Genomic DNA, 13,345 nt, shown 5'->3' with positions numbered 1-13,345 from the left:
CAGCGAGATGCAGCCAACGCGGCAGCCCGGGGAGGAGGCCGAGCCGCCGCACATCCAAACCCTCTCCATGAGAAACTCCGCTTGGGGCGGGACGGGGAATGCTGGGCTTCCTATTCCCATGGAAAGCACAGCGCTCTTTTTTTCCCCCCCGTTATACAAGATGAAACCACAGGGATATAAATGTCGCTGCCTCTTTGAGAGCATTAATGAAAATAAACCCATTTAATAGTTTGCAGATGCCACTTCTGTAAACCTTAAAAAAAAAAGCAGGGAATAAATATTTCTTCACTAAATATCTATATGTATATATATATTTGAAAACATTCACGCCTGAGCTTAGGGCCTCTCCTTCGCCGGGCTCTTGGCAACTYGTCCCAGAGAGTCCATCAGTGCCAGAGGCTCACGGAGCCGGGACACAAACTGCACCCATGGAAGGAGAGCAGGAGGGAGGCAGTTTTGTAATCTAAGCTCGCTCCCTCTCTCCTTTTTTATTTGTACATTGCAATTACTTGTAACAAGATCTACAGTGGATTTTTTTTTTTTTTTCTGCATGTCTATGTTTTGGAAATTTTGTAATTTTTTTTTTTTTGTAAAAAAAACAACTCTTGTGAAATAATGGAGAAATAAATATTTTACTGAGTAAGAACGTGTCTGCGCACGTGATGGGGACGTGGCCTTCACCCCTGTCCGAAGGGAGCTCCGSCGCTCGCAACCTGCCCCGCGCCAGCATTCCTGCAACGGGAAAGCCTTCCCACCATTCCCAACTTCTCCATTGCAATCCAGGGAGCTCATGGTGGGCAATGCTACRTGCCCAGGTTTGCACGCCAGCTCCGGTGCCAGCGCCAGGGATCCACTTGCCCACCTGGAGCATCTCCTTGGGGTTCGGAAGGSGGACCAAAGCACCCTTGGTAGTTGGGCACCACAGAGGTTTTATCCTCCAGGTCCCTCCAAACACAAACCTGTTGGGAAACGGGGTGGAAAGTTGGATTCTGCAGGAATAACTAATTAAACAGTAATAAACATTAGGATAGACGCAGCGGATCAGCTGATAGATTGGCGAGAGCTTCCCAGGCACGAAGCCCACATGGGCACAGGGCATTCGGTCATGGCAAAAGGGACAGGGTGGCCAGGCCAAAATGACCCCAAATAGCCCAGGGTGGCCAAAGCCAACACTGCCCATAAAGATCTCGGGGACCTCGTGGAGTTTGAGCTATAAAACGGCAGAGGAAACGCAAGGTTGAGAGGTGCAGAGAAGCACATGGGGGAACTGGGCTGCTGCAGAGCTCAGGAGCTGTCAAACAGCGGAGCAAGCGGCCGGAATTATGAGGGAAAGATGGGAAAAGAGGGCAGAAAGTGTCCTGACAAGTGCCGTGGAAACCTGCAGCACGGCTACAGGCTGAAACCCACGGATCCAGGATGTTGCRGAGATCAAAGACATAAAGTGGATTCAAAGAGGGTTCGAGAGTTACCGGGGGGTGGATCTCAGTGCCAGTGAGAAATGGCAGCAATTCAAATGCGTGTGCAGAAAATTGCCGTCCTGCTGATTTCCAGAAGCCGGGAGGGCTCGTGTTGCCAAAGGATGTCCTGTATGTGCCTTGCTCCTYGGGCCTTCCTCCTTTTTCCATTGCTCCTCGCCGCTGCCGGGGAACTAAGAGGTGCCAAGGCAGCACATCCCTCTGTGATCACATTCCCGTTGTCCAGAGCTGCCCAGTGCCAAACCTCCAAACATTAAAGAAAAAAAGAGAAATTCCTTCACTTCTAGCTATTCGTGGACAGAATTTGTCTCTGTCCCTCTTCTTCCTCAAAGGCAGGAAAATGAAGCACGGATGCACTGAAAAGACCTTGAAGGGAGCACGAATGGTCCTGGTGCAGCCCCAGTGTTCCCTGTGGTCTCCAAGTGCCAGGCGGGCAGCCCTGCGGACAGCGGCAGCCCCGAGGCCAAAGAACAGCGGGAAGATTTCGGCACGGCACTTGGCTTCAGGGCCCCGTTTCTCTTGCTGTTCGTGCGGCCACCCAAGGGTCCCCATCACAGACCAGCCTTCTGCAACGTGAAAGCAACCAGGAAATCGGGGCGCGCAAGAGAAGGTCCCCAGAGCCACCCTGGGCTGCTTGACAAGCTGCAGTCCCCTCACACCAGCAGCTTAACCACTGCTAACACTCATGCTTTGCAATCACTTATTAATTCACAATTCATTAGCAAATTACACRTAGATTGTGACGGTCGCTGGCCCAGCCTCGTGGCTCACCTCAGGCAGGGGATGTCACCCAAGTCCCCAGCACGTGGCCAACACAGAGCACCTCTCTGGAGGACATCCCGCCCTGACAGGGGTCCCTTGGAAGCAAAGGGTTTGCAGATCCCAGGGCAGATCCCTCCAGTGACTCATTAGCTTGGATTGGAAATRCATCCCTTATTTCCTGCCTGACCTGTCCAAGCTTCAGCTCCAGAGGGATCGGTGGGCTTCAACGCAGGGCTGCCAGGTCTCCGTGCAGGACATCCCAGGGCTCTGCAAAGCAGAGGACGGGCAGGTAGAGGGGGCTGCAACCCACCTAGCAGGGTCTGCGCTCCACGGGGAGCGATTTGTGGCCAGGAGGATGCAAAGGCAGCAGAGCTCAAAGGCCCCGCGCCGCTTCCTTTGGTTTTTCCAGCACAGAGGGATGTTTTCCCTCCTGTGAAGTGGTCTGTCAGGGGCTCATCCACCAGAAGCGGCCGGGAGCTTCCCGAGGGAGAGCTGGCGTCCATCCGCACGCGCGGCCCTGCTTGCGGGGACGTTGTTTGCAAATCGTGTTTCCTTCCCTGCAACATTTGCTCTCGGCACAGCTGACTCCCAAATGGCAGATCGCAGCTGCCGGGAGGACTTTCCGGCACCCCCTTTCCTCGCTTCTGCTCCCGCAGCCCCGGAGCYGCACGCGGCTTCGCGGCCGATGAAAAGTTGAAATTTGCCCCTGCGATTTTTTTTTTTTAACGAAAGCAATTCCGTATTGTCATCAGCCACGGCAGCGAGACAAAACAGAGCTCACATTTTCCAGTGAGCCGGGATGCGCGAGGATGCCAGGCTGGATTTTCCCCTCCAGGATGACTTAGACAGACATCTAGCGGTTAAAACACCCTTCCTCGGTGTCACCAAGTCCTCTCCCTCTAGTGGCAAAGGGAAGACCCCRGGCCCTGAGGGTCCCTCTGCTCTTGGATGCTGCAGAAACGGGTGCACATAGGAGAGGAACGTGGGGACCTCCTGTCCTGCCCACCCCAGGCTCCAGGCTCAGGTAGCAATCAGCATCTCCACACTGCAATTAGTATTTTGCTCCTTGCTGCTTCACATCCCAGAAGGAGAAGACCTGTCGAGAAGGGAAGTCTATGGGAAGCAGCTTGGTCCTAGGTATGACCGTGGTGCCGCGCTCCGTGATGGCCTGGGAAGGAGCGGGAAGGCAAGGACTGCTTTGTAGCGGTGCTAAAGCCAAGCGGGAATTGCGACCCGGAGACATGGATCGTGGCTGGGAAGAGGGAAGAGCATCTCGAGGGGAAGCGAGGCCCCGTGTGCGCCCCTCAGCATCCACCTCCGCACTCGGAGCCCTGCTGAAGCCGGGGGCTGGTCTCGCGCAGGGATCACGGGTGGTGCCGGGGAAGGACCCCTGGCAGCCGGGAAGAGGCTGCTCGGGGGCTGCAGGAGGGTGACGGGGTCCCCGAGTGCCGCTGCCACACGAGGGTGCTGCAGCACCGCGTTGGGAGCGCGGCGCCCGTGGGGACACCGGCCTTGGCGGGGACACGGGTGCCACTGGGGTGGCGGAGATGCTGAGGGATCCCCGGCTGCTCCCTCCAGGCCTGATGCCACCAGCCGCGGCAGCCGGGACCCCTCAGCACCGCCGGGCACGTCATCCCGCTCCGAATCCACGCCAGGAGTCCTCCATGCGGCTCCTGCCTGCCCTGGGAAGCTCCCTGCCGTGCGCTCCATCACRGAGCAGCCGGGACCTGGCACAGCTCCGAGCACCGGGAGCTCCCACGGATGGTGGAGCGGGAACGAGCCGGCACCCCAGTCCGAGCCGCTTCACCCCTGGGGTGGCTCAGAGCACCGGGAGCTCCCATGGATGGCAGACCGGGAACGAGCCGGCACTCCAGGTCGAGCCGCTTCACTACCGGGCACCCCTGTCACTGCCGGGCAGAGGAGCCCGTTGCAAACGGGGCACATCCCGGTCTGGCTCCACGTAGGGAAGAGCCCAAAGGATGAGGCTTTCCAGGTGCCAACGTCAGCCGTGCGAAGGCTGGAGGCCGTCCCTGCTCCGAGGGAGCCTCCCTATGGATCAGGAGCCTGGCGCCCCGCCAGGCTGTGGGTTATTTGGGGGTGCACCAAGAGGCAGCTGCACAAAGGCAGTGGGACAAGGACAAGAGCCACAGCGCAGCCCAGCGCACGGGAYGCTGCCGCTCCGGCACGGGAACGCCCGGCTCCTTTGGATCCCTCTTTCTGCAGAGGAGGAGCTTGGCATGCGCTGGTGGATGATCCCAAACTCCAATCAGGAGGAGGATGGACACCCCGCTCCATCACCCACCGCTCCTGCCACGTCCCGGGTGCCAGCTCTGCTGCCCGACCCCACTCTCCAGGGGATACCCCGACCCGTTTTGTTTTGGGGAGCTCCCCATTCCGCTCGGGAGCAACCGGGCAGCCCGGCGAAGCATCCGGCTCCCTCCCGCCTCCCACGGACCTCCAAAACATCTCAAAACAACCCAGTGCTCCGGCCTCTCTGGAGTTTGCCTTGTGGGCTTTTTCTGTTTGTTTTTCTGGAGCCGGGAGAGTTCACATTCCCAAGCTTTTCCCTGCAGCCAGGACAGCAGGGTTTATTTTTTTAATAAAAAAAAAAATTAAAAAAGGAAAGAAAGAGGAGAAAACAGCTTTGCATGTAATCTCAGCCTCCCCAAGCGGGGCTTGAGCCCCAGGCACCGAGCAGGGAGTTTCAAGGAGACTCAAGGAGCCGGCACCTCTGTGGGAAGGGCTTTTTTGGAGCCCAGTTTCTTTCTTGGCCTCCCCAAGCCCCAATCCAAGGTTCACCTCTGAACACAGGAACGTGTCCTGGAGAGAGTCCACTTTATAAAGGTGCTGCCTTTGTTACTTGCAAGCAGAAAGGCCTCGAGGGGGAAGTCTGCCATAGAGCCACCCATCCTGATCAGCTAACAGGGATGGGGCAGCACCTCCCAAACCCAGAGGCTTTCAGAAATTAGGGGGAAAACAGGGAAATGAAGGTTCCACGGGAAAAATGAGGTGCCTGACAACCCTGAAAAYGTGAGAGGCTCCACAGTAATGTGCAAGTGCAGGAAGGGGAGCAACCAGGTCTCACCTGTACTTCTCCAGCCCTCGCGGTTTAAGCACCATCCTGGCTCTGCAGGGAAGAGCTTCCTGGCCAGGCGAGGCTCAAAGAGCACTTCTTCCAAGCAAAACACCTCCTGCCAACAGTTTTGAGGGAACTGGGATGGGAATGAGTTAGGTCAACTCCAAACCTGACAAGCTGCTGCTCTGGGAAGCAAAGCCAAGAACAGCTGCTTGACAAGCCTCGCTTCCCAACTCTGCTAAATTGGAGGGATCAGCACACCTGGAAGGTCACACACACCTGGAAAAGAGCTTCTCCGATGGGCACGTGGGCCTAGAGGGAAGTTTTGATTCTTTGSGGAGTCCCGGGGTTTAGCTAAGCACTTTGCAGCCTCGTGCAAGGCTGGGACTGGCCCCAGCTGCTGCCCAGCTGCTCCCCACGGAAGGATGTATGTGCGTACAATAATTTGTTTTTATTGGGAATATTTGCTTCCTGCCACCAGGATGCATATGCAGCAGCAGAGAAATATACAGGAGTTTGCGACCTTGTTGACCATATGAGGAGGGAAAAGAAAAAAAAAATACTTGTTAAAAGGGGAATTATACAGATATCTGTTGAGAAGTAGCCAAAAGCAAACTGCTGAGCTTGCAGTATTCCTGACTTTTGGCACCAGGACCCTGCTTCCCCTAGGAGAARGCAGAGCCCTCGGCTCCAAACCTGACCCAAGCATGAAGTCTGAGGCCCCATCTATCCCAAGAGCAGGAGCTATTGCACAGAAGCTGTTACCAAGATGGACAAGTGTTCACGAGTATCAGCGGGAGCTGCTGTTCCACCCCTTGGTTTGTGCTGATGGGCTTGGTAAGATCATCTCAGGAGATCTTGGTGAGATCATCTCAGGAGATCTTGGTGAGAGCATCTCAGGAGGGCTGGCTTAAGGAAGAGCTTTAGTGTCCAGGACAGGTGGAAGGAGGCTCGATTTCCTGCTCGTTCTGGTTTTCCTCTGTGATTTTAGTGAAACCTGCCTTGCCTCAGAGCAGAGAGGAGGTGCCGAACACCAGCAGCCTCCTCGTCCTTCCAGGGGCTGCTCCGTCGCGGGCTGCTCTTTGCTGGACCCGCTCTCAGTGCTGAGGACGGCACCGCCGCAGGAACGTGTACAGGGATCTGTGACCCTGCAATATGCGGGGCCCAAACTCTGCACCCYGACACAGCTGCTTTCACACAATGCTGTGGAGCAGTGGGATCCTCCTCCTGCAGGGCCACAGCTTCAGGAGAGCATTCAAAGCCACTCRGCTCTTTTCCAGACCTTCGGGCTGGCACCCGTTACTCCGTGCTGAGTAAGAGCGGACAGTAGGAAAGAGCTGGAAGAAAATACCCCGAAAGCCGTCACGGTGCATTCCCTGAATAGCTACAGGCAGAGAAAGGCTGCAAACAGAGGAGGAAAAAATGTCCTGCCTGCCCAGAAGCATTTCCAAGCACGACAAGCATGTGGGCGCAGATATCTTTGTGCACGCTGCAAAACTGCTTTGTGAACACCTTGATCCTTCCAATGGTCCCTTGGGCTTCGTATGTGGGTACAGCTCTGAGCGCTGAGCGGTTTCTGCTGGCTACCTGCACCCTGCCACAAGGAGATGGCACTGAAAGCTCCGAGCAGCCTCTTYTCCTTGCTGTCGGCCTGCAAGGGCTGCAGAAAGGCACTGGTTCTGTTCATTTGCAGACCACTGATGATGAGAGCTCCGGCCGCAGCAGACAGAGCCGCGGCTGCCGCTTGCCGGGACCTGCTGACGGCCGGCTGCGTCCCCGGGGCGGCCTTGGCGCGAGGGGCTCCTGCCTCCGCGGGGCTCCGCGGCTCCTCCTGCRGCAAAGCTGCCTTTCTTGGCACGAGACAAGAGGACGGGCCGGAAGCAACGAGTGCTGCTCTGCTTTACAACAGCACCGCCGGGGTTTCAACTTCCGTGTTACGCATCCTGGCAGACACCTGCCCCTCTCTGCCTCCTCATAACCCCCCTTCTGCCCTGCAAACCAAAACTGGCCTAGGAATCAAGCTGAGCGAGGCCCCCAAGCCAGGCTCAAGGAGGTAGTTTGGTTTTACAACCAAATAACCAAACCCCTGTTGCTATCGCGTTGCTGACTCTCCTCTGCAGCAAGAGCTTTGCAGCACAGTTGGGACCACTGTGGCTCCTCCATCCCGATTCATGGGGTATTATTGACCGAGGGGAGAGGGCACCTCATCCTCTTCTCAGTCCTCACACGAGGCTGGGCCAATTACTCAGCGAGCCTTCTTTCCTTCAACGAATCCTCTTGATCTAGAGGCACATATATGCGCTTTCTCCCTTCCCATCCCTACCCAGACCACGAGCAAGTTGCCCCAGCAGCCCCTTCCTGCCCCAAAGGAGGAGTTTCCCCTGCTCTCCGCAGATTTCCCTGCCAGGCTGCAGACACCAGGACATTATCAAGAGCTTCGTGGAGTGTCCCTGCAGTGCAGGCTGCCTCGCTACAACGCACGCACACACAAGGGCACATGGAGCATCTGGCCCGGATGGGGAAATCTTTGCGTCGAAGCAGCAGCAGAGAGCAGGAGGTCAGGGGGCCCCTTCTTCCCGAGGGAGCCCCGCTGGGGTCTGGGCGCCCGCGTTGGTTACCAGTAGGCGACGGTGGCCACGAGGATCTGCAGAGCCATGGAAAAGCAGGGCAGCTGGGCCACGCTGTAGGCCACGGAGCGCGTGGGYGCCTTCAGCTTCAGCAGGTAGGCCACGGTGTGCAGCAGGCGCCCCACGCAGAAGGTGAGGAAGTGGATCCTCGCCACCGCGGGGCTGGGCTCCAGCAAGGAGTAGAYGGCTCCGAGGAAGAGGAAGGGAAAGATGTTCTCCATGTCGTTGCGATGGGCCCTGGAAAGAGAGACTTGCTTGTTCTTGCCCTCAGGACCTCCTGCTGCCTCCCGTCCTTTCTAGCCCAAAAGCCCAGTCTCGGGAGGGTAGGTAGCCCTCTTCTCCACTGGATGGGGTGGACGCGCTGTCGAAAGCAGTTCGGTTCCCCCTGCACACGCAGGCAGGGAGATTTCAGCCCTGAGGTCTTTCTCGAGGGGGCTGCGGTGCTCACAAAGCTGCCTTAAGCTGCCCCGCGTGACCGAGACGTCTCTGCCGTGATGGATGACAGCTCAAGGGGGAGACTTTTTAAATAAACAGAGCAAAACAAAGACCCTGCAAAGCGGTGAGAGCTGAAGGAAGGCGAGGCGCCAGCGCCACGCGGCCCCACATGTGTCCACGTTACACAGCAACGTGGCAAGGGCAAGCAACACAGCAAGGGCAGCCTCCAGGCTGCCGTTTCCGCAAAGGAGAAACTCCCRGGATGGGAGTTTTGCTCCCCTTTGCAGGCATTTCCAAAGGAGAGCAGCAAGAGCTGCCCCCAAGGCTCCTCCGTGCCCCTGTGCATCGCTCCGTTGCACCGCGGTGACACGAGTGAAAGCTGTGAAACGGGTTGTGCAATGTCCTGTTTACAGACCCGGGGCCAGAGCCTGCGCTCCGAGCGCTCCGCCGCAGCGCCTGCCAATTCCATGGTCCCGCCTGGAAGCGGCTCTGGGATCTGTACACATCGCTGCTACCAAAATAACAGCAGATCGGGTTTACTTAGGTCGTGTCCTGTCCTTTCCCAGGGCAAAATCGATAGGGTTCCCCCTTTACAAGAGCCTGTCCTGCGTGGATGGGGAGGTAGGAGACTCTGAGAAATCCCGGTGAAAACTGGTCCCCAGAGCAGTGCGGCTTTCCTCATGCTCCCAGTCTCTCCACCTTTCTCTGTTTTGTCTCCTTACAATGCAGGAGGTTCTTTCYAGCCTGCAGAAAAGAGCCCTGTGCCCCTTGGCTTGCCAGGAGGTCTCTGACCTGCGCCAGGGTGATGGSGCAGCACAGACAGGAGGGACGCAGGCACCAGGCTCTGCTGCATCCAAAGTCCTCCCGGTTCCCTGTGCTCACTGCTGCATGTCCTGGGAGCATCCAAAAGCCACCTCCATCACTCACCCTCTTCCAAGGCACAGCAGGGACCATCTCCAGCCCCTCTTGCCCAGCAGGAGCTGAACCCGAGGAACAGCTCGAGCTGATTTCTGCAGGAATCCGCATCATGGAGCAGCAGCAAAGCCAGCTTGCTAYGGCCTTGGGAGCCCCTTGGGAGCCCCTTTTCCCTGGCTAGCTCTGAGCTAACTTGCCTGGCTGCTGCCACCCCTGGGCTGTGTCCCCTGGTGCTGCAGGGACCTGTCCCCGCACTGCCCTGCACAAACTGTCCCCTCTGGAGGATCATTCTCTTGCTCTCCCTGAAGGCTTGAGGGGGTCAGAATCACCTCTGCATCCTGTGCCACAGGATTTTCACAAAATCTAGGGAAAATTTTAAGCAATTTCTTACTTGAATGAAGTTTTTGTTTGTTTGTTTAACTGCCTGCAGGCTAGGATACCTTTGCTATTCTTCTGGGCAAGCTAAGAGAAGTGGCTGTGCAGCTTTATGATGCTCAGTCACAGCTCGCTAGTGCAGATACAGGAACAGACTTGGCTGAAAAAAAATGACTTAAAAAAAAATGGAGAGGAACATTATATCGTAAACCCCATCTGCTGCTGCAATCAGCATATGGAGATGCCCAGGCACCCATCCTGGCAACAGCGTGGCCACCGATTTCACCACGCCAAGGTTGGCCAAAGGTGTCTCAGTTAGACACCTCCAACCCCAGCGCCCAGGTCTTTGGAGGGCTCTACCCCAGYGCCCAGGTTTTTGGAGGGCTCTACCCCAGTGCCCAGGTCTTTGGTGATGCTCCAACCCCGCTGCACCCCAGCTTTCTCCAGCAAAAAGAGGGTAATGAACACGTTTTTTCTTCAAATTTCAGCTCTGCTGGGAAATGGCAGCGCTGCGTCCAAACACAGCCCCCCGCGGGCTGAGCCATGGCAGAGGTTCAGCAGGGCGGGAAGGAGAAATGGGAAAGGGGAGGAGAAAGGAACGGAAAGGAGCTCGGCAGGCCAGGACCGCCACGTAGCCGCCGGGATGTCCTCAGCAGGCCGGGGGGGACAGGCTGCCCCGGCTCCGCTCCTGCCCGGGGCAGACCCAGCAGCTCCTGCGTTGCAGCCTCCCAACCTTCCTGCTAAGGCTTGAGAGGACAGTCCTGCTTCACCTTTGTTTGCAGAAAGCCCYGTGTTTTCATTTGTCTTTGTGTTTTGTTGCTTGTGTGCAAGTTAGCAAAGACCCACCCTGAGTTCTTTAAATCCCAGCCTTCCCCGCGCCTTTGTTGGAGCTCCAAGAATTTATTTGCTTGGAAGTTTGGCTTTTCTGCCTAATGAAAAGAGGATTGTTATTCTTATTAACAACATTGTTATTTCATTTTTTCCTGGTGAGAGAAGCTCCTTCTGGAGTCGGGGGCGGCAATGCAAGAAGCTCAGGGCTCAAACACTCTGGGGTTTAACCCTGAGCAAGGGGGAGCTCCACTGAAGAGCGGGACTCACCTAATTTGCGAGGCAGAARGTCCTACCACCGTGTCCACCTTCTTCTCACGTTTCCAAACAGCATTGGGAGCAGCTACATGCTCGCCAGTCACGACCTGATTGCTCTGACCAAGTTGGGGAAGAATTTGGGGGGATTTGGGGTCCTGAGGGTCCACAAGGAGCCTGGGGGTAGAGGCCCAAGCCCCAAGGGGACTGCAGGAGCCCCAGGATCTCATAACGGTGCCAGAATTGGCCATCAGCRCCCCAACCCGAACCCTTCCGTGCTCCTCTGCTTTGGCACGCACCACGCTCCCATTAAACATTAAGCTGCCATATGGGCTCCTGCCCTGGAGCTCCAGCCGTTCCACCCACCCAGGTAATTAGTTAACTAATGAGCCGCTCACCTGCGGCAGCGCTCCACGTCGGGGTCCTCGCGGCAGTACTGCAGGCCTCCGTTGCGCAGCGCATCCTCGGGGTTGGCGAACGCCTGCAAGACACGGTTGTCACGGGAGGGCTCTGAGGGGACACGCTGAATTCRGGGGTTTTTACACATGCAACATCAAAACAGCAGAGCAGAAATGGTTTCATTGCCTTACAAGATGCTCAGGTCTCTTCCCAGGCCACAAGCCCAGTCTGTGCGGTCCATATACAACATATATTTGGGAGACTAACCATCAAAGGTCTGTTTTCCATCATGTTTGCACATATAACTTGTAAGCTCAGGCCTTGCTGGACGCAGCATTCAGAGCTGAAGAGGGATTTTTATGTTGCATGAATGTTAAGGGGGCGTCAGGCTAGCATCATCCATTATATTTACTGCAGGAGGCCCTAACAGCAGCCAGAGCTGGGAGTTTCTGCTCTCATCCATCCTCCTCCTTCTTTGATAGTTTATAACGTTTTCAGCATCTTTAACAGGCTGAAGTTTTGCCCTTATTTTTTTTCATTGGGAATTTCTCCTTGCTTTGCACCACYTTTCACAAACACAAGTGCAATTGCACTAATATATCGGAGGCAAAACGCAAGCTCCGGAGCCCCAGTGCATCCCCGTGCGTTTTCCTAATCTGAAAACCCCATCTCTGCTCACAGAGCAGACCCCAAACCAGGGGCTTCAAGGGGGCTCCTGGGCTTCCTTTGCAGCCCTGATCCTAGTCCCCTTCCCTTTGCACAACCACTTTCAAGGAGACTTTTCCATTGGCACAGGATCAGCTCTGGAGCAGGGCGCACACCTCGTAGGTGCTCGATGCAGCATCCGAATTCATCCAAGTGACACATTAGCTAATCCAGCTGCGATAGAAAATTCYGTGGCTGTTTTTTTAACAGCAATAGTTGGTGGGGAAAACAGCCCTGAGGGAATCGTATCCAAACCAATAACGTCAGAAATAAAAAGGATTTATACATTCTCCCCACCTATGTTGGGAAGCTGTTCCGTGAGGACCTGGCTACACGCGACAGGTTGACTTTACAGCCTGGAAAAGTCCCCRGCACTTTCTTTAATCATGTTACAAGCCCAGACTGTTCCAGGACTGGGCATCATTCAGAAACAYAGGGGAAAAAGCCAAATCCTGCAGTGATGATGGTCCAGCACAAAACTATCCATCCCCGCACTATGTCCGAGAGCACAAATATCTCCCCTCCACTGATGCAGCTGGATCTTAAATGACTATTACTAGTAATTACTAGTATTAATTACTAATATTACTACTATTAAGCTATTTTTAAGCAGTTTTTGCAGATAGTTGAGGTTTGCTACAAGCTCAAGTTGGGCTGCAGGTGATAAAATACCTGATTATCCCAGCACACGCACTGCAGCCAGAGCTCCCAACCTCCCTGCAATTCCCTCCGTGCCCAAGAACTATTTTCTCCCGCTATTGTTTTTATTTCCCCCAACTTTCCGTTCTCCTGGGGCATTCAAGCAGAGATTCAGCCTCCGAAAGCACAAAAGCTTTCTCTATGCCACAGGAATTGTTTTTTGCAACCCGAGGTTTTTTCTTAAGSCTTTTTCACTTTTCTTAACCCTTTTCCACTTTTCTCCTGGAGCAAATCCACTCTAAACTGGAGCAAACAGCAGCTCTTTCCAGCAGCAGCTCACCTGCGTGCCATTTTAGAACTGAAGCTGCTATTTAGATTAGGGTTCAGAAACGATAAACATCAAGCTACAGAGAGCAGAAACAAACAACAAGAGCCCCAGAAAAGCGAGATATTTATCTGCCGCCGCTATAAAACAATATTTGCTTTCAGCTGGAGTTGAAKAAAACTTAACTTGCCGCTCCAGTAAACCTCTCCAGCCTTTAAAGGATTAAAATCAGAAAGGACTTGCAACCAAACCAAACCAAAACAGAAACTTATGGAAAAAGCCAGAAAAGGAAGGAAAAGGAAACTGGAACTTACCTTCTTTCTGAGCCTTACTTGTCCCGTAATGATGGCAACRACGTACATTTTTACGATCAAGACCGTGCTGTAGAACGTAAATGACATAAACACTTCATTTTCCATCATTTTGGGGCGGGCGAGGAGCTGCTCTGCTCCTTGTAGCGGTGACAGACGCTGGAGTTTTTCCTTCTGCTCCAAGAGGGCTCTGTGGAGTSGGGGAAGGAAGAGCAGAG

General features: G+C 55.1%; 1 protein-coding gene across 1 annotated transcript; it reads right to left on the bottom strand.

Moving 5' to 3' along the window:
* Positions 1-7,744: 7,744 nt before the first annotated feature.
* On the bottom strand, positions 7,745-13,345 carry PTGES (prostaglandin E synthase). The gene is made up of 3 exons (XM_026049465.1): positions 13,131-13,345; positions 11,147-11,229; positions 7,745-8,177 (listed from the first exon to the last, which is right to left on the bottom strand). Exons 1-3 carry the CDS (start codon positions 13,236-13,238, stop codon positions 7,928-7,930), a joined length of 441 nt encoding a protein of 146 aa, XP_025905250.1. The 5' UTR covers positions 13,239-13,345; the 3' UTR covers positions 7,745-7,927.

This window comes from Nothoprocta perdicaria, unplaced genomic scaffold (genome assembly GCF_003342845.1).
Source record: "Nothoprocta perdicaria isolate Ctin4 unplaced genomic scaffold, notPer1 scaffold_6, whole genome shotgun sequence".
Lineage (NCBI taxonomy): Eukaryota > Metazoa > Chordata > Aves > Tinamiformes > Tinamidae > Nothoprocta > Nothoprocta perdicaria.
The sequence above is the reverse complement of the archived record's forward strand: the minus strand, read 5'-3'. Positions and strand labels throughout refer to the sequence as shown.